Below are 21,550 nucleotides of genomic sequence, written 5' to 3' on the forward strand. Positions count from 1 at the left end.
TAATTTTTAATAATAATAAATGTAAATTCTATACCAAGGACGGTAATAGAAGAAAACATACAAAATCACTGCAGTGATGTTAAAGAAAAGTGTGGGCAAAGCCAAGTACCTGTATTCCTTCCATTTCTCAAAAATAGCCAGCTCCATCTCTTCAGTCTGAATGGGCACAAACCTGAACTCAGACACAAGTTCAGGACTATGCTCAGCAAGATCATAGTCACCAAGTTCAGCTACAAACATAAGTTGCACAAAGTTATATTTTGTTAATTAAGTTTATTTCCTGCTGAATCTTTCTTCAGAATTCATTAATAAAAACTGCTAAGATTAGAAACATTCTTTCTTAAACTATAGTAATTCATAACACCCAGATCATTCCCCAAAATAAATCTAGCTTAGACTTACAACGTGTCAACCAACATCTATACGCACAATGATATACTTGTGGTTGGTGGTATATTTTCAAATATATGTGTTTCTGTTCATTTATTTCATATCTTATAATGTTTAGCTTTTGAAAACCTCTTTGTAGACTTCCTTAGAGAAACACCTTTTGACCTTATAATGAACAAAAATATTTAGCAACCTTTAAAAAAAACATTTAGCCAGCATCTATTAAGAATCCAATATGCAGAGGGGCACCTGGATGACTCAGTCGGTTAAGCATCTGACTTCGGCTCAGGTCACGATCTCATGATTTGTGGGTTTGAGCCCCACGTGAGGCTCTATGCTGACAGGTCGGAGACCGGAGCCTGCTTCAGATTCTGTGTCTCCCTCTCTCTCTCTCTCTCTGCCCCTCCCCAGCTTGCACTCTTTCTCTCAAAAATAAATATTAAAAAAAAAAAAAATCTAATATGCAGAGAACATGACATCATACACCACTACAAGATACAGGCTCCGTCCTCCTGGAATTGTAAATAGATAATCCTAAAGAAATAACTGAAAAAAATATTAGTAAAAAGTATCTGGGGAAGGGAAGCAGTAGGAAAACACTTAGGCGGGGCACAAATAATCATGTGCCCATCTATGGTTAGCTCTGAAATATAGGTTTGGGGAAGAAGGGAAAATGATTCTAATATTTTCTTTACTTTAGACATTTTCCCTTTTAAAGAACATCTTACTCATTTAAAAATTAAAATAGTTCCATTTTTATTAAAAAAATCCAGTTGTATAGAGAAAAAAATACAGAGATCTTGAGATACTAATAAAAATGGTAACAACTCATTATTTATTGAATACAGACTCTACACACTTGACATATTACAGATATATTGTCATCTATTTTCTCAACAACGTTGGAAAATATTATCATGCCCAATTTGTTGCTGAAGAAATTACTCTTTTGTCTGGATAACGGGTATTTTTTTTTCTGTTTTAGGTCACATTTTTAAGAAGCACCAAACCAAATCTTCTCCCTAGTGTTGTTCAGGATATATATTAAAATGTCAAGGAAAAACTGAATTGAGGGTATGAGAAAAGCTAGTAACAAAAATTATTCTGATAAAATATAAAATCATAAACAAGAAACACAGAGCTCATTTTATGAAGATGGACTGTACTTCAGCAAATTTATTCTAAGGACCTTAAGACTTCGGATTTGGCAAAATATTAGACACGGGACACAGAGATGCACAACATGACAAGAAGTGTGGTGGAATCATGCAAATAATGGTGCTGTGGATGAAGGAGAAAGTAGGAAAGAACTTTTACTTAGGAAAAAAAATGTGATAAGGAGGGTTAAGAGATAACAAAACAGAGCCACAATGCATGAATCAAACAATAAACATTTAGGGGTGCCTGGGTGGCTCAGATGGTTAAGCGTCCAAGATACACTCAGATGGTTAAGCGTCTAGATACTCCAATAGAACAGATTTCTTTCCATTTTGTGAATGAGGACCGAAATTACAGTTTTCTTAAAATGTCAATTTTTCAGAAAAAAATACCTAAACTTAACAGTATTTCGTCAGTACAATAAAGTACAAAATTAAAAGTTTTTTCATTAATTTAATTTATTGGAAAATACTTTAACCATCAGGAACTTTTAAATATGCTCTAAGTATTTCTTTCATGGATTCATTTTTAAGAATAAAACTAAAGAGGACTGCCTGGGTGGCTCAGTCGGTTAAGCATCCGACTCTTGATTTTTAGCTCACGTAATGATCTCCTACTTCTTGACATCGAGCCTGAGTTGGGCTGTGCACTGACAGTGAGGAGCCTGCTTGAGTTTCTCTCTTTCTCGCTCTCTTTGTCCCTCCCTCACTCACTCTCATGCTCTCTCTCTCCCCCTCAAAATAAACAAGACTAAAAAAAAAAAAGAATCAAACTAAAGAAAGCAAAAATACAACTGCAAAAATCTCTTATATCCCTGCATTCTTTTCAAGTTAAAAAAAAAAAGCTGAGAGTCCCCTTATAATATTTATTGAATTATCAAGTCACCAGCAATTTTGCTTGAAAAGAAGTTACAGATAGAAGGGGAGCAAATGAAGTGAAAGGGAAGAAAAAGAAGGCCATGTTCTTTAAACAAAGTAAAGTAATAAGGTTGGATATTGATACAAGTTAACAGTGGTGTTACTTTTCTTATCCATCATTTTGAATCTTTTGAAATTCTTAACTAAAAACACACAAAAAAGAATTATGCTTTATTCTTAACAGTCAACATAAGAATTGCTTACCTTGCAGATTATAAGCTGCCAGCTGAACTGCTGTATCAAAGGGACACTCTAATCTGAGACCGAAACACAAATTTGTTAGACAAGTCAACTTCCCAAGGTTCATTTTAAGATAAGTGCAAATAATACCTACTTTATGCTGACCATTCCTTTTTCATAATTATGAACTTATTTTTCAAAATCATTATCAACTACTTAATAAAATGTGGTTTACCTTAAATAACTAATACTCACTTTCCACTGAGAATATCTTGTTTTAACTGAAGAACAAATAAATACCTAAGAAAAATAAAAGGCACAAATTTAACTCAACAGAACAATCTACTATGAAAAATAATCCCACCCTTCTAATGTGAGAAGAAACATTTTTAATTACAGAATTTTACCTGCAATAGAATCCAGAAAAGAAAAAAAATATGAAAAAAAATTGGGGCCAATAAACCATCAGGAGGATGGCAGCATGTCCATAAGATAACTGAGTACAGTACAACCACCTTAAGATTAAAGGTTTTAAGCAAATTATGGAGAATGAGCTCTGTGATCTAAGTTTACATTACTCTCACAACACAAACCACCTGGGATGTGAAAGGACACAGGCATATATGTAACTATGGAGATTAGCTATAATCTCGCTGGTAGGGGGTGCAAGAGAAGAAAACCCTTCTAAAGGGACTCAGCAACTCAATTTTTACTTAATAAATAGTATGTGTGAATGAATCATGCATTTACCATGTATAATCAATGAATAAATATGAAGGAGGCAGGACAAAATAGAAATAATTGTATATAACCTGCTTAAAGTTTGTTTAAAACTATTCAAACCAAATCAGGATTTATTATTTTTCATCAGTCAGCGAGCGGCATTTCAATAGGTAAAGAATATTAGGAGCCAACATGAATAAACTCCCAGTGGCCAAAGAGAGATCATTTTGAACACCAACAAACATAACATGAATAAATATAATATGGCAACATATTCAAACACATCAATCTTGTTTAAAATCCATGAGTTGAGGGGCACCTGTGTGGCTCTGTCAGCCAAGCATCTGACTTCAGCTCAGGTCATGATTAGTGAATTCAAGACTCGCATCGGGCTCACTGCTGTCGGCACGGAGCCCGCTTCAAATCCTGTCCCTCTCTCTTTGCCCTTCCCCTGCTCACACTCACTCCCAAAACTAAACATACATACATACATAAATAAGTAAAATCCATGAGTTGATGATAATTTAAAAAAGGAACTCAGGGGGCGCCTGGGTGGCTCAGTCGGTTAAGCGTCCGACTTCAGCTCAGGTCACGATCTCACGGTCCATGAGTTCGAGCCCCGCGTCAGGCCCTGGGCTGATGGCTCAGAGCCTGGAGGCTGCTTCGGATTCTGTGTCTCCCTCTCTCTCTGCCCCTCCCCCGTTCATGCTCTGTCTCTCTCTGTCTCAAAAATAAATAAACGTTAAAAAAAAATTTAAAAAAAAAAAAAAAAAAAAAAAAAGGAACTCAGTAGTTACCTTAAAGAATGCTAGGGAACCAACTCTTTATTTTGAAAACTGATAAAGGGAAAAATTCTACACTTAAAAACACTGTCCCAAAATGAAATTCTATTGTCTGACAGGTCTTATTACCAGGGGTAAGAGATCCATTTCATTAGTGGTCTATAAACTGTAAAGAATTATAAAGACAATCTTCCAACACCTTTAGCTAGCTGACCAAAACTACTTTACCCCTGTACAACTCTAGAGAGTAGTCTTACCGGGTTAGCTCTTCACGAAGATTATTTGGTTCTGAGGAATAAAACTTAACTCGAAGATGCAGACAATAGGGTGAACCAACTGTTTAAAAAAAAAAAAAAAAAAAAAAAAACTTTAATTTTTTTTAATGTAACTATTCAAACTGTAGTTTTCCAGTCAGTAAATTTGTCAAAAATAATCTACTTGAAGTAGGGAGAAAAGGTAACAGGCTTTGTGGTAATATTTCACACATCGAAATATTGTATGGCTTCATTAAAGCCTTTAAATTAAAGGCTTTAAGTACACCTAACACAAAAAGATAATCAGTAGGTTTTTTAAAATGTACCAACCATCATATAGTACCATTACAATTAGCTGTCCTCCCAAAAATAGATAGCTCTAGATTAATTCTAACAGTTTAGGGATAAATGCATCAAATAAAAGTCTTGACTGTGCAATCTAACAGCCCTAAAAAACCTGCCACACTATATTTCTTAAAAGACTAAGGAATGCCTGGGTTATTAACCGCTCACTGCAAATTCCCCCCACACTTTCAATTCACTTCACCTAGTTCACTAACTTGTAAATTCTCAAAGGTCCCATTATTTTGTAAAGACAAAAAAGTTGAGGTGCTCTGAAATCTCTACTACCACAAAGAACAAGCTGGATTACGAGTGAACACTGGTATTTTTCCCTATTACTAGGAATAAAACTGACATTTTATGTCAATTGTTTCATTTCATTATTTTTAAATTTTAAAAGTTACAGCTTTAAAGTCTCAAAACATTTTACAGAGCAGGACAGATGCCAAGCAGGAAAATTCCAACACAATTACTAAATAAAAGTTAAGCATCGCATGAGAACTCAATCTCCTTGCAAGATACAAGCCTTTCACCAGGAAATAAACTATAAAGCACTTGAATCTAGATTACTATTAACCCTCTAGAACTAAGGGGGTAGGTCAGTATATCAAATTGAAATTATCTTTAAAGTAGAGATGCTAAGAAATTCATCTGAAACATGATTTATTAGGAATCAGAGCTTCTAATATATAATTTACTTTTTGTTCACAATTTTTTCAACACTTACTTTTTACTTGCTTTTTGATGCTCTTTGTACCATCTAACCAGTGCTGAAAATAAAAAACAAAAATCAGATGTTATGCAGATGATAGAACTCAACATTTTCATTAAAAGTTAATTTTCATCATGTTTTTGTTGATAACCAGAAAGAAATATGAAAAACAAAAGTGAGGATGAAAATGGGGGGAGGATTATCTGTCCCAACATCTACAGCAAGCTTATGACACACAAGCAAAAGAAGACCTAAGACCAGATATACTACTTCTTAAAACATTTCCTCTCCTCTCTCACAGTAACAAGGATGATATTTTAAATTCTGCCCTTAGTTTTCCTGTTTCCAAAAAAAAATGACTCTTTCAAAATTGTTAAAATGAGAAGAAAAGTATCCTCATACTCCAGTGTCTGGTTCATTCTTGTAATAAAAACGTAATATTTATTAACAGATCGCAACCAAAAGTGAGAGGAAATAACAGTGTCATTTAAATTTTACGAAACAGATACTACTCAGAAGTAGTACTCTTTGAAAGAGCCTGCAAAATAAAATTAGATCTTTCTCATAACTAACCCCACCTATTAAATGAAGTAGTCTTTTTTGTTCCTTTGCTTTATAAATAAAAAATGTTAAAACTGTGACTAGTAGACTTCTGGTTTCAAAAGTAATAGGCTTTTGATTTCTGTAACCTCCCCACTCTGAAATGCCCGTAACACAAACAGACTTAAGAAGCAATTCCAGAGGCTTCCACACATAAACCAGTCCCAGCTCACTTCTCACTATTAATCCCTTTACACCACCATGTCCTAACAGTGACGGGATGCACTCATCCAACTAAGATATACAAGCCTGTGTTCTCTCCAACATGCTTACAATTCCAAGCACCCAAAAAACGAAAGGAGTGCTCTTGTACTAACTAGTTCACAGAGCTAAGGAATCCAGTTTCAGAAACCCAGACAGGCAAAGTGGGTAAACAAGGCTGCATTGTTAACAGCCTTGTAACCGTTTGCTTTTCTTGCCAATTATTTGCCTAGCCTCTTCTCTCCATTCTCCCCCAAGATCCAAAAGTGAAATTCACAAAGCTACCAGTGGGCGAGCAAAGTACCTCTGCACATTGAAATAAGATGTTCAGTAAACAGTTCAAAAGGCAATTAAGTACTGTGCAATATTTTCTCTAGATTCCAAGTGTATATGCTACTTAGTCAGCCATCTCTCATCCTTTCTTTAAGATTTTATTTTTTAAGTACTCTCTATACCCAATGTGGTGCTCGAACTCACAACCTGGAGCCAAGATTAAGAGTTGCATGTTCTACCTATTGAGCCAGCCAAGTACCCAGCCATCTTTCATCTTTTACTGAATTCAGGTGGATATCCATTTTTTTTTTAATTTTTTTTTCAACGTTTTTTATTTATTTTTGGGACAGAGAGAGACAGAGCATGAACGGGGGAGGGGCAGAGAGAGAGGGAGACACAGAATCGGAAACAGGCTCCAGGCTCCGAGCCATCAGCCCAGAGCCTGACGCGGGGCTCGAACTCACGGACCGCGAGATCGTGACCTGGCTGAAGTCGGACGCTTAACCGACCGCGCCACCCAGGCGCCCCTATAAGCATATTTCAATGTAGCACCTCTTCAGTTTTATACATCCCTCCAACTGAATCCTAGGCCAGCCAGTAGACAGAACACAATTCAATCTTTTAGCAGAAAAGACTTCAACCTAGTACAGCAAAAAAGTCCATCCATCATGGCCAATGTCAGCAACTCAATATCCAATAATCTGAAACTTAATTATGCTAATACCTACTAGAGCCTGATGCCAATGACATACTGGGTAAAAGATAAAATTAGTTTTTATACCCCAGACTGTCTTCTTCCCACAACATGAATCTGGGAGTTGCCTTATCTTCAGGTTTTATCTACTCTACTGCAATGAATTAACAGGTAGTCTGGCTGGTCACCTGGGTTGTCTTATGTGCCTATGGTTAGGGAGACTCCTACACCATGAGCATAAATGAGCACAACTCTTCCAGGAGGCAATTTAACAATGCTTTAAAAATAATTGTCTTTGACCCAACAATTCTATACCTAGAAATAGCGATGGATGTGTGCAGATTTATTTATAAGCAATTATATGAGAAAGTTAAGACAATATATATATTCAACAACAGTGAACTGGTTAAAGTATTTCAGTATGATGCAGCATGATGCAGCCATTAAAAACAAGGAAAGCAAATACTTAAGGATCTGGAAAATTACTTACAATATACTGCTGAATTTTAAAAGGTAGGTTACACCTTTTAAAGGTGTAGGATAGACACAAGTGTTTTATCAAAATGTACAAGTTTGTATATAAAAACATGCACTTTTCTTTTGGACTGAGATAATCTAAAACAAAACAGTAAAAATGTTATCTCTAAGTGACAGATACTGCTGGTGATAGTTTTTCTTTTTTATGCTTTCCTCTATTTTAAACTTATTCTACAATGAGCACATACTACTTAAAACTCTCATGGACCCCTTATTTTAATATTTTATATAAGTAATATATTTATATGGCTTAATTTTGGGGTAGTATTAATAGGCATATGGTCCATAGTCCCTCCACCTCCTACAATAGCCCACCAGCCCATTTACCCAATTTCTATCACCACATGCACCGCCCCTGCACACAACAAGATGTTATTGGTTTCTGACCCCATCCAGAGTTTCTTCAAAGAGGGAAGGAGGGGGAAAAGGGAAAACAAAACAAAACAAAACAAAACAACTGTTTATGTGTGTTGGTTAAAAAAAAAAAAAAAAGACAGAACATTAACAATGGACTGAAAACCAACAGACTATCAATTTTGAAAGAATGAACTTTGAAGAGTAAAAGAAATAAACACTAATGTAAGATAGACCATGTGATATTTCAAGATCAATCTACAGTCTTTCTTTCTTAGATCATTATAACTTAAATTTCTTCCTGTTTAAGAACATCTAGGGCTAGTCTCAAAAATTCACCTTTAATCTTTAATTTGTACCCTACTATTCTAAGAAGCACATTAAATATAAAATCATCCCAGTGAGATTAAGGATCAGAGTTTTCTTCCAAGCAGATATTTTAGTCCCTTCTTTACCTACATATGTCTGCTCTCCCTTAGGATAACCCAAACTCAGATAATGCATCAAGCACATTTTAAAGTGAAATTTAGGAGCTGGGGAGTTCTGGGTGACGTTATTCGGGGGAAGGTCTGAGTTCATGCTTGTATATTCTCAAGTCTGTTTTCTTTCATCTCCTCCACATTCCAAGCCCAGGGACTGGAAAATTCAGAGCTCAGAGATAGGCACTGATAGGATTTTCCTTCAATCAGGGTCTTTAGGAGTTGAGTTTAAATTACATTAGATGATAAAGGTGAGAGCATGCAGATATAGATTCTTGGATGCTTAGTGTGAAACTAATAAGAGTTCTCTTTCCCCATCATACCTTACAAAGCAAACAAACTCCCTCCTAATTTCCTAATTTTAAAATTTGGTTGATAAACGTAGACATCAAAGGATATGAGAAGCCACATCTCTTTCCGTCCTATTGAACTGGGCATGAAAGAAAAATTATCTACTTATGTATATCTTAAAACATAAATAATATTTAATCACAAACACAAAAGACATAACCAAATCAAAAGAAGAATCACCTAGGGAGCTTCCAAAACACTAACATGTACACACCCTCATCCCAGCCCTTCAGCCAAACAGTCTGTAAACAGCTTTTCAAATAAGTGATTCCTGACTTCTAACCACCTACACAGCTCTATTAAAGAAATGCCCTACTACTTTTGCTCAAAGAGCAAAGAGTTGAAAACAGAGATGTGTTAACCATCTTTCAAAACAACTACATCTGCAGAAAATATTTCTCCTCTCAGGAGTAGAGGCCTATGCTCTGAATTAAAGGGTTGTTTTAAAGGAAATTTTAACATTTTGGGGTAGTATTAACATTTTAACAATATTTGTTCTTCCAATCCATGAGCATGCAATGTTTTTCCATTTCTTTGTGTCTTCTTCAATTTCCTTCATAAGTTTTCTATAGTTTTCAGCATACAGATCTTTTACATCTTTGAAAATTTTAACATTGTAAACAACAAAAAGTTTAAAAACTATGCTATAAAAATGGAGAACCAATACACTGCACTGCTGTAATCTAACTGAAAACACTTCAATTTAATCTATATTCATTGTAACACATTTCAAATGAAGACTTAGATGAGGCATTAAAATAGATTTCCCACTGTGCCTGTGTATTATTAGTATGCTCTTTTAAAATTCTTAAAAGTAAACTCATAGTGGGAATATAAGTTGAGTGAGGCAGGTTTTATATTTACTCTCCAGGGACAGAGTACATAATCTATTTTGGAAACACACTTTTTACTGTTCCTCCTTATTTAACAAATACAAGGGTATCTATGTGCATGTTACAATATACATATATTTAACATATATGCTACTTATTTCTATATATTTTTCACTCCCCACTACTTTATTGAATCCTATTGTTTGTGTTAAGTTCTCAGTTGATATCCAATCCAATCATCTGCCAACAGTGTTAGTTTTACCTCCTCCTTTCCAGCCTTTACAACTTCTGTAACTATAATTGCTGGCACTTCTATTATGAAATTAAATAGCACTGGCAATAATATGCAAATTAACACCATGTGTTTAAAAGAAATGTTTCTATCATTCCTCTACTAATCTAGAGTTGTTGTTATTGTTATTGTTACCAATGTAAATAATCAAATATCTGCAAAGAAAGAGAGCAGAACTGGGGCCCCTAGATGGCTCAGTTAAGCATCTGACTCTCAGTTTCAGGTCAGGCCATGATCTCACAGTTTTGTGAGTTCGAGCCCCGTGTCAGGCTCTGTGCTGACAATGCAGAGCCTGCTTGGGATTCTCTCTCTCCCTCTCTCTGTCCCTCCCCTCCTCAAGCTGTCTCTATCTCTCTCAAAATAAACAAACTTTAAAAAATTAAAAAAAAAAAAAAAAAAAAAAGCAGAGCCACTGAGTAATCACCAGGTCTGTCTTCTATAGATGCTGCCTATACGGGTTGTAACACACATCCACTAAACACCTAGAAATGGAAAAAGGTACACCTTCTAAAGCTTGGATGGAGCTACACAGATAGACAGAAGGTCAATTCTATACAGGCCAAAGTCCATTGGGTTTATTCAAGGTATTATGGGGCTACAAAGAAGGGGCTTAACAGGCCACCAAAAAAAACACTTGATAAGAATTCTAGACCTATTATCTGTACAACCTCAGATAAGTGAGGGTGAGCAAAGACAAACAAACCTCACACACTGTGCCCACAGTACCTGAAAGCTGAATTCTAAAACTAGAATAAGAATTGCCTCTTCCCTTAACTCAGTGATCTTGGATTTGCTATCAAGGTAACCGACTGTTGCAGCCTCCAGGTGTGCACTTGTAAAACATTTACTCTATGTTCCACTAGATAATTATGCGTTTTCTAGCCTTCAGCTTTGGATCTAACATCTCCATTTCCATTCAGTGTTGTCTTTAAATGCCATACACTTCAACTAATCAAGTTATTTTCTTTGTGGTAAAGATTTCAGTTTCAATCTTTTTTTGAATGTATACTTAAGTATACATTTAAGTATATGACGAAGCAATAACAGCATAAATGGTTAGTGAAACTGTTCAGAATTGGCAAACATCACATCAACTCAGACTCCACTGCCAAAGGCAAATCACATAGCCAAGCCTGATATCAAGTGAGCAAGAAAGGACAATCCTGTGAAAACAAAGGCAGGAGACAATGCATGAAAAAACATATATGACAAACTGTATCAACTGATAATGAATCGTCCTTGCATTTCTGAAAATTAAACTCCACCTGATCATAATGTATTAATTATACTTTTAATAGACTGAATACTGTGTGCTGATAATTAAAGAGTTTTACACAGAGAATAAGGGAAGTTTAAACAATATACATAGAACCAATACAAGCTATCAAATCAGTATTTTTAAAAAGCAAAAAAATAATTACTACTGACTTGTTAAAGTTCTTTTTCCTTCTTTTCCAAGTAAAGGAGAAATGCTACCTTTGTTTCTCTTTTCTGAAACATGACAGAGTTGTCTACAATCTAGGTAACTAGTTCTTCTTTAAAAACTTGATGGACCAATTAAAATTCTAAGCTCTAAATATGAAGCTTGAAGGGCGCTTAGGTGGTTCAGTCAGTTAAGCATCTGACTTCAGCTCAGGTCATGATCTCACAGTTTGGTTCTTGAGTTTGAGCCCCGCATTGGGTCCGGGCTGACAGCTCAGAGCCTGGAGACTGCTTCAGATTGAGAGAGTGAGAGAGAGAATGAGAGACAGAGACAGAGAGAGTGTGTGTGTGTGCGCGCGTGCGCGCGTGTGTGTGTGTGTCTGCCCCTATCCTGCTCACATTCTCTCTCTCTCAAGAATGGATAAATTCACAACCTCTCTCAAGAATGGATAAATATCAAAAAAACAAACAAATAAAACAAACCCAAAAAACCTTAAATAAAATTTTTTAATGGGAAATGAAAATATATCTAGCATGCAGCATGATTCAGGGAAAAAAACAATGAGAAAAAACATAGTTCTTAAAAGTACGTAACACTCCTGTGTCTTTTAAGATATACTCCAACTTGCTTCCCTTTTTTTGTTCTCCTGTTTGATCTCAGTAGACATTTGATTTTAAGACTGAAAACTGTTCCTTCAAAATAAATCATACATGCTCTCTGGCAAATTGGTACAGTTAATTCCTCAACTGTTTTGCCAAGTCTTACTGCACCAACCTAAAACCACTTAATATCAGAAGAATTCCTTCTTGCATGGTTTAAGATATATTATTTCCACACTGGAATATTCTATTGTACAAGAAAACTACCCCATAACATCATTTATTTAAACTATAACATTGGGAGTTCTGCTGTCATTCGGCAACTTTTCACACATCCTGTTATTTTTATGACCCTGATCCTTAAGGGGAAAGATTTATACGATCTGAAGAGAAACCAGAGTGTATGACCCTGATCCTTTATCAATAAATAGTACCACAAAAATCTGTGGAGTCATCAATAATATAGAAGAGATTATAGATTTTCAAAAACACTAATGATTATCATAAAGACTTTAAGAAAACACATGCAAATTAATACCATTATCAGATTTCCTTTAAACTACAGATTATTTGTGAAAGAAAAGGTTACTAAATAAAAGTCCATAGGTGGGGTTCAGGAATACCTTAATTACCTTTATATGTACACAAAATATAATATATATACATGCACATTTTTCTATGTAAAGCAGCTAGAGATTTCATCATTATAATTCAAGGCTTCAGATCATCTCTGGACTATGTAAAAGGACACTAAATTAAGTTTAGATGTGAAAATAGAGGATGGGGCGATATTCTGCTGTCAACAAAAACAAGAGTAACTATAAATCCTAGGATGCCAGAATAAAACTGGTTTTCACATACTATCCCCTCATCCAGTAAGTCCCCCAAAGCTCTCCACAATGGCTCGGTTTATGGGTGCATGGGTGGCTTAGTCGGTTAAGCATCCAACTCTTGGTTTTGGCTCAGGTCATGATCTCATGGTTTGTGGGTTCAAGCCCATGGGCATCAGGCTCCGAAATGACAGTGTGGAGCCTGCTTGGGATTCTCTCTTTCCACCCCTTCCTCTGCCTCTCCCTGGCTCACGTGTGCCCGTGCACTCTCTCTCTCAAAATAAATAAATAAGCTTTAAAAAAATAAAGTGGCTTGATTTAAAAACTGCCTCCAGAAACAAGTAGCAAATCTGAATACACCTATAACAAATAAAGAGATTAGTCAATAATCAAAAAACTTCCCACAAAGAAAAGCCCAGGACCAAGACAGCTTTGCTGGTGAATTCTACCAAATGCTAAAAGAAGAATTAACACCAACCCTTCATAAGACCTTCCCAGAAATAGGAGGGAAGACTTTCCAACTCATTCTCTGAGGCTAGTACTGTTCCCACCAAACAAGACAAAGATATCAAAGGGAAAAAAAACCCACAAAACTACAGACCAATATTCCTTACAAATATACGCACCAAAATATTCAACAAAATACTAACAAATCAAATCAAGCAACATATAAAAGGCTTATACATTACAACCAAGTGGGATTTGTCCCAGAAAAGCAAGACTGGTCCAACACACCACCCATTAACAAAAAAACTATCAACATAATACAACATATAAACAGAATACAAGAGAGAAACCATATGACTCTCTCAATAGATGCAGAAAAAGCATTTGACAGAACCCAACACCATTTTTGATAAAAACAATGAACAAAATAGAAATAAAAGACACCTTCCTTAACGTGATAAAGGGCATCTATAGAAATCTCACAAGTAGCATACTTGATGGTGAGAGACGGATCACTCTCCCCCTAAGATCAGGGACAAGACAATAATGTCTGCTGTCACCACTTCTATTCAATATATTACTAACGGTTCTAACCAGGGCACTTATGCAAGAAAGAGAAAATAAATAAATAAAAGGCATTCAGATTAGGGGATGCCTGGCTGGCTCAGTTGGTGGAGAATGTGATTCTTGATCTTGGGGTCTTGAGTTCAAGCTCCATACTAGATGTAGAGCTTACTTTAAAAAGTAAAAAGATAATGAAAATACAAGAGTACTGAGTAACATATAGAATTGCTGAATCACTATATTGTACACCTGAAACTAATATAACACTGTATGTTAACTATACTGGAATCTAAATAAATTTTTTTTTAAAAAGGCATTCAGATCAGAAAGGAAGAAGTCACACTATCTCTTTTTGCAGATGACATGTTCTTTTTCATAAAACACGTTAAAACTAATAAAGAAGTTTACCAAGGATGCAGGATACAGGATAAGTATACAAGACCCAACTATATTCCTATATACTAGCAATAAACAATCAGAAGATGATATGAAGAAAACAACTATGTAGGGGAACCTGGCTGGCCTAGTCAGTTAAGCGTCCAACTCTTGGTTTCAGCTCAGGTCATGATCTCACAGTTTGTGGGATCAGGCCCTGTGTCGGGCTCTATACTGCCAGTGCAGAGCCTGCTTGGGATTCTCTGTCTCCCTCTCTCTCAGCCCCTCCCCAGCTCACACTGTCTCTGTCTCTTTCAAAATAAACTTAAAAATTTTTTTAAAAAGAAAAAAAAAAAAGAAAACAACTATGTATACAATAGCATTAAAGGAATAAAATGCTTAAGAACAAAACCAAGGAAGTAAAAGACATGTAAAGTGAAACTATAAAACACTGTTTTAAGAGATGTAAAGATTGGGGCGCCTGGGTGGCTCAGTCGGTTAAGCGTCCGACTTCGGCTCAGGTCATGATCTCACAGTTCGTGGGTTCGAGCCCCGCGTTGGGCTCTGTGCTGACAGCTCAGAGCCTGGAGCCTGCTTCACATTCTGTATCTCCCTCTCTCTCTGCCCCTTCCCTGCTCATGCTGTGTCTCTCTGTCTCAAAAATAAATAAACATTAAAAAAAAAAAAAAAAAGAGATGTAAAGATCCAGTACATGGAAAGACAATCCATATTCATGGATAAGATTTAACATTATAATGATAGCAAAAGGATAGACTCAGTGCAATCCTGATCAAACTTCCAATTGCCTTTTTCCCCCCAGAAATGAACAAGCTAATCCTAAAATGTATATGGAAATACAGCCAAAACAATCTTGAAACAGAAGAACAAAATTGAAGGATTCACACTTAAATTCCAATTTCAAACTTAGCAAAAAATTACAGTAATCAAGACAATGTAGTGCTGGCATAAGGATCAACATATGGACAGATGAATGGAACAGAAGACAGAAGCCAGAAGCCAGAAATAAACTCATATAACTGGCTAACTGATTTTCAACAAGCCAAGATCACTCAATGGAGAAAGAATAACCTGTTCAATAAATAGTGCTAGGACTACTGGATATCCACATGCAAAAGAATGAAGTTAGCCCCCTACCTTACAACACATACAAAAATTAACTCCAAAAGATAAAGAAAAAAACAAAATAGGCAGCAGTTTTGCAGATATGACCAAAAGCATAAAAAAAAAACAGATAAATTAGACTTCATCAAAATTAAAAAATTATGTGCAAAGGACACTATCAAGAAAGTAAAAAGAAAATCTACAAAATGGGGAAAAATATTTGCAAATCACAGATCTGAAAAATGTCTACTACTGAAAAAAAATATGAACTCTTACAACTCAACAAAGAAACAAATAACCCAATTTTAAAATGTGCAAAGGATCTGAATAGACATTTTTCCAAAGAAGATACAGAAACAGCCAAAAAAGCACATGAAAAGATACTTAACATCACTAAGCTTTAGGGAAGTTCAAGTCAAAAACCACACAGGACCACTTCATATCAACTAGGATAGCTAGAATCAAAAAAGAAATACTGTGGGGGCGCCTGAGTAGCTCAGTTAAGCATCCAAGTCTTGATTTCGGCTCATCATGATCACATGGTCGGCAGGATCAAGCCCCGTGTTGGACTGTGCGCTGACAGCATGGAGCCTGCGTGGTATTCTCTCTATCCCTCTTCCCCACTGGTACTGGCACTCTCTCTCAAAATAAACAAACATGAAAAATGAAAGAAATAATGTGTTTGTGAGGACACAGAGAAATCAGAACCCCCCACACATTACTGGAAAGAATGTGGAATACTACAGTCATTATGGAAAACAGTTTGGCAGTTCCTCAAAAAGTTAAACAGTTACCTTATGCCCCAGCAAATTCACTCCTAGATACATACCCAAGAAACTGAAAATTATACTCATGCAAAAATTCGTACACAATGTTAATAGCAGCACTATTCCTAAGAGCCAAAAATGAATGAACCCAAATGTCCATCAATGAATTGAGTAAACAAAATGTAGCATATCCATACAACAGAATATTACTCGACCATAAGGATCAAGGATGGGGAGATGCCACAATACAAACCTTGAGAATATTATGCTTAAGCACATTCCCAGACTCAAAAGGCTATATATTATGTAATTCTATTTACATGAAATTTTCAAAATAGGTACATCCATACAAACAGAAAGATTAATGTTTGCCAGAGGCTGTGGGAGAGGGGAAATGGGAAGAGACCATTAATGTAAGTAGGGTTTCTTTTGCAATGAAAATATTCTGGAATTAGATAGTGATGTGACAGCTGCACAACTCTGTGAATACACTAAAAACCGCAAGTGAGTTTTAGGATTTGTAAATTACATCTCAATGTTTTAAATGTGGCCTACTTTAGGCAAAAGTTATGTGGCCACCTCAAGTAAAACCTACTATATTTTACTCAAGCATGCCTTCTTTCTTCCCTCTAATCCTCCTACTCTAAACCATACCTCTAGGAAAATCATTCTTCAACACTATTTCCAAAGAAGTGCTTCATATACTACTCTGTATTTATAAGGTAATTGGAACATAAAAAGCTTCCTCTTCCCAAATAATTCAGTCCAGAAGTAATTAGGTGGTCAGGGTAATGCCAGAATCTGTACAGGGAGACGTTAGAGATTGATTCCATCCAGAGTGAGTTATCACTCAAGTAAACATCCTGATGACAATCAAACCCTGGTTTCTGTAGAAGAGAACTGCAAATATGGGAAAGGAAAAAAACTACAATCAGCCTTGTGGCACTGAATGTGTCAATTTATATATAAGATTACAGAAATAAACGTAAACATACATTCCCTAAGTCTGACCACAAAGCCAACTGGAGAACTAGCAAATTCCAGGGCTAGAGCAGGGAAATACAATATGAACATGGAAGGTATTCTTGGGCCAGAAAGTAAGGTAATACCCAAAGAATGATGGTGCGTGTTAAAAGAACACAGAAACCATCTTGAAGCAGTTCCCACCACCCAAACTTGGGAAACTCTGAGCATCAAAAGAAATAGTAGTTACAAATGATAACACACCGGTTAAGACAAGAATCCATTAGTTCATAAATAAACAGAAAGTTTGATGAGAAAGTGGTCTTTTTCGGGGGGGGGGGGGGGGCGCACTAAATAAATAAATAAATAAATAAGCAAGCAAGCAAGCAAGCAAGCAAGCAAGCTTATTACAAACAGAAAAAGAATATAATGGAGACGCCTGGCAGACACCACCTTAATCAAGGGATCAAAGTGAATATCACCTGTAAGGAGACAAAATGAAATTAAATGTTACTTGATAGAATAAGAAGAACACAGCATCACTTCATTATTTTTCTGTCAAAGTGTCTAAGATTAATCTAGTTCATGAGGAAACTTCAGACAAACCCAAACTGAGAGCTTATAAGACAACTGGCCTGTATCTTCAAAAGTATAGAAGTTAAGGAAAGAATGAAGAACCACAGCATTCCAAGATGAAGGCAACTAAAGAAATTTGACAACTGAATGTAAAACATGAATCTGACCGAACTAGACCCTTTGGCTATAAAGGACACTGTAGAGACAAGTGGCAAAATTTGAATGGAGTCTGTGGATTAGATGGTGGTAATGTCACAATGTCAACTTCCTAGTTTTGATGGTTGTGCTGAGTTATGCATAATATACTTGTTTGTAGGAAACATACACTAAAGAGTTCAGGGGTGATGAGACATCTACAGCTCTTTCTCAAATGGTTCCACAGAAATAGTTATTTACACTGTTCTTGCAACTTTTCTGTAAGTATGCCATTATTTCAACTACAAATCAAATATTTATATATGAACATAAAATGAGCTGGTATAAGCAAAAGTTAACAACAGCAAATTCATATGTGCACATAGGAAAAAAAAAGTAAACTATGGTTTCATCATATAACTTTGGTTATCTCCATGATGGATGAATAATTCCAGTCATACATATTTTAGACTGCTGTGAAATGACCAATAAACTAAACTTTAACACACTAACTTTACATATATAAGCATACAATATATTCAAGATTAAAATGTAACATGTAATTCCTTGATCATTTTTTCAAGGTTTTTAATTTAATTCCAGGAGCATTAACATATGGTGTTAAGTTTCAGGTGTACAATACAGTGATTCAAAAATTGTATACATTACTTAGTGCTCATTGTGATAAGTGCTCTCATTAATCCCTATCACCTATCTCACCCACCCACCTCTCCTCTGGTAACTATCAGTTTGTTCTCTATAATTAAGAGTCTGTTTCTTGGTTTGTCTTTTTTTTTTCTTTGCTCATTTGTTCCACATTTGAATGAAATCATATGGTATTTGTCATTCTCTGACTTATTTAGCTTAGCATTATATTTTCTAGTTCATCTAAGTTGTTGTAAATGGCAGAATAATATTCCATTTATATTATTAAGTCTATTGATGGACTTGGGCTGCTTGCATAATTTGAATATTGTAAATAATGTTGCAATAAACACAGAAGTGTATGTATCCTTTTGAATTAGTGTTTTTGTATTCTGTGGGTAAATAACCAAAAGTGTAATTACTGGATCATATGGTAGTTCTATTTTCACTCTTTTGAGGAACCTCTTTACCGTTTTCCACGATGGCTGCACCAGTTTGCAATGCCACCAGCAGTGCACAAGTGTTTCTTTTTCTCAACATCTTCACCAACACTTGTTGTTCCTTGTGTTTTTGATTTTAGCCATTCTGACAGATGTGAGGTGATATCTCATTGCAGTCTTGATTTGCATTTCCCTGATGATGAGTGATGTTGAGCATCTTTTCATATGTCTGTGGGCTATCTGAATGTCTTCTTTACAGAAATGTCTGTTCATGTTTTCTGTCCATTTTTTTTAGTTGGATAATTTGTTTTTTTAAGTTTTGAGGTGTGTAAGTTCTTTATATATTTTGGATATTAAGCCTTTATCAGATATGTCACTTGCAAATATATTCTCCCATTCGTAGGCTGTGTTTCGTTTTGTTGATTATTTCCTTTGCTATGCAGAAGCTTTTTATTCTGATGTAGTCCCAATAGTTTATTTTTATTTCCCCTGTTTATGGAAACATATCTAAAAAAGTGCTGCTATAGCTGATGTCAGAAAAATTACTGCCTGTGCTCTTTTCCAGGATTTTTATGGTTTCAGGTCTCATATTAGGTCTTTAATCCACTTTGAGTTCATTTTTGTGTATGGTAGAAGAAAGTGGACCAGCTTCACTCTTTTGCATGTAGCTGTCCAGTTTTCCCAACACCATTTGTCAAAGAGACTGTCTTTTTCCCAATGCATATTCTTGACTCTTCTGTGAAAGACTAATTGACCATATATGTGGGCATGTTTCTGGGCTTTCTATCCCGTTCCATTGATCTATGTGTCTACTTTTGTGCCGATATCATACTGTTATGATTACTACAACTTTATAATGTACTTGAAATCTAGAAGCGTGGTACTTCCAATTTTGTTTTTCCTTTTTAAGACTGTTTTAGCCATTTGGAGTTTTTTGTGGTTCCAAACAAATTTTAGGATTATTTGTTCTGGTTCTGTAAAAATGTTATTGATATATATTTTTTTAAATGTTTAAAATTAAAAAAAAACTTTCTTAATTAAAAGAAATAGGGGTATTTCTACCCTGAGCTACCTGGGTAGCTCAGTTAAGTGTTCAACTCTTGATTCAGTTCAGTATGTATATATGTATTATATGCATGTTATATACATACATATATTTACATATTAATACATATTAATATGCTAATATTTGTTGAGGATTTTTGTATCTTTGTTCACCAGAGCTATTGCCCTGTAGTCCTTTTTTTCGTAGTGTCTGGATCTGGTTTTGGTATTAGGGCCCTCAGTCATTTTATTTTTTTTACCCTGCCTCAACCTTCTTTGGATTCTACATTTAGGTCTACACACTAAATTTAACAAACAGATGTGAAAATCATAGGACTAACTTAATTTACACAGATGATCCTGGCCAAAAAGTCCACTTGATCTATCAAGTTCACTATCTTCACCAACAAACTGAACTGTTTGCAAGGTATCAATTTTGTTTCATTCTGGGGTTAAATCTGGTCATGTGACAAATACCGGAAAGTCTTCTCTATTTACTGATGTCATAAAATTGTAGAATCATGAGTTAGCAGTTTAAGAATAATTAAAGGTTTACCTAGAGCTCATTTTGAATAGCTTTCATCTACCAGCTACTGTCCTTCTAGTTCAACTCCAGAGTATTCTAGTGACAGCAAAAACAGAAACTAAAAATAAATCTTACTTAACTTTAATTTTAATGCCTAGATTTCTGGGCATTGGGAAGGATAAACTAGAACTAAAAAGAGCACAGATTAAAAGTTCTGGGGCACCTGCCTGGCTCAGTTAGGGGTGCATGCAATTCTTGATCATAAGGTCATGAGTTCAAGCCCCATGTGGGGTGTACAGATGATTTAAATAAAACTTCATTTTTTTTTTTAAAGTCTATTTTGAGAGACAGAAAGAGAGCATGTGTGCGCATGTGCAACGGGGGAGGGGCAAAGAAAGGAAGAGAGAGAATCAGCAGCAGGATACTCATCATCACTGTAGAGCCCAATACAGGCCTCAATCTCACAAACCACAGGATCATGACCTGAGCCAAAATCAAGAGTCAAACGCTTTACTAACTAAGCCACCCAGACGCCCCTTAAATAAATAAAACTTTGAAAACTGGGGGGGGGGGGGGGGGGGGGGGGGAGTTCTAATGCTGGCTTTACCAAAAACTTGTTAGAACCAGAACAAAGGCATAATATGTGTGTCAAATGAGGGAAGAAACAGTAATGGATCTAGCAATTCAGTGATTATTGATATTAACAAAGAGCAAAGAATACAACTTAGCAATGGCCACTTCTTAGAATAGAAAGAAATGTCTATTTCTTTCCCCAATGACAACAGTCCCCCTTATCTGTGGGAGATACATTCCAAGACCTCCAGTGGATGTCTGAAACCACACAGACTAACTACTGAACCCAACATATGCTATGTTTTCCTACACATACATACCTATAATAAAACTAAATGTATGAATTAGGCACAATAAGATATTAATAACAATAATAAAATAGAACAATTATAATATACCATAATAAAAGTTCTGTGAATGTGGTCTCTCTCTCTCTCTCTCTCACAATA

The 21,550-nt window shown here is 35.7% G+C and overlaps 1 protein-coding gene across 5 annotated transcripts in view; it reads right to left on the minus strand.

Annotated features, from left to right (window-relative positions):
• EPB41L5 (erythrocyte membrane protein band 4.1 like 5) overlaps nucleotides 1-21,550 on the minus strand; it is a 142,589-nt gene that overhangs the window by 91,588 nt on the left and 29,451 nt on the right. For all 5 annotated transcript variants that reach the window (XM_042994259.1, XM_042994258.1, XM_007091163.3 and 2 more), the window contains 5 exons: nucleotides 5,474-5,516; nucleotides 4,408-4,486; nucleotides 2,901-2,945; nucleotides 2,670-2,722; nucleotides 110-230 (listed from right to left, as the gene is read on the minus strand). In XM_042994259.1, coding sequence (XP_042850193.1) covers nucleotides 110-230; nucleotides 2,670-2,722; nucleotides 2,901-2,945; nucleotides 4,408-4,486; nucleotides 5,474-5,516 — 341 coding nt within the window. The remainder of the gene's footprint in view (nucleotides 1-109; nucleotides 231-2,669; nucleotides 2,723-2,900; nucleotides 2,946-4,407; nucleotides 4,487-5,473; nucleotides 5,517-21,550) is intronic.

Source organism: Panthera tigris, chromosome C1 (genome assembly GCF_018350195.1).
Source record: "Panthera tigris isolate Pti1 chromosome C1, P.tigris_Pti1_mat1.1, whole genome shotgun sequence".
In the NCBI taxonomy this organism is placed as follows: Eukaryota; Metazoa; Chordata; class Mammalia; order Carnivora; family Felidae; genus Panthera; species Panthera tigris.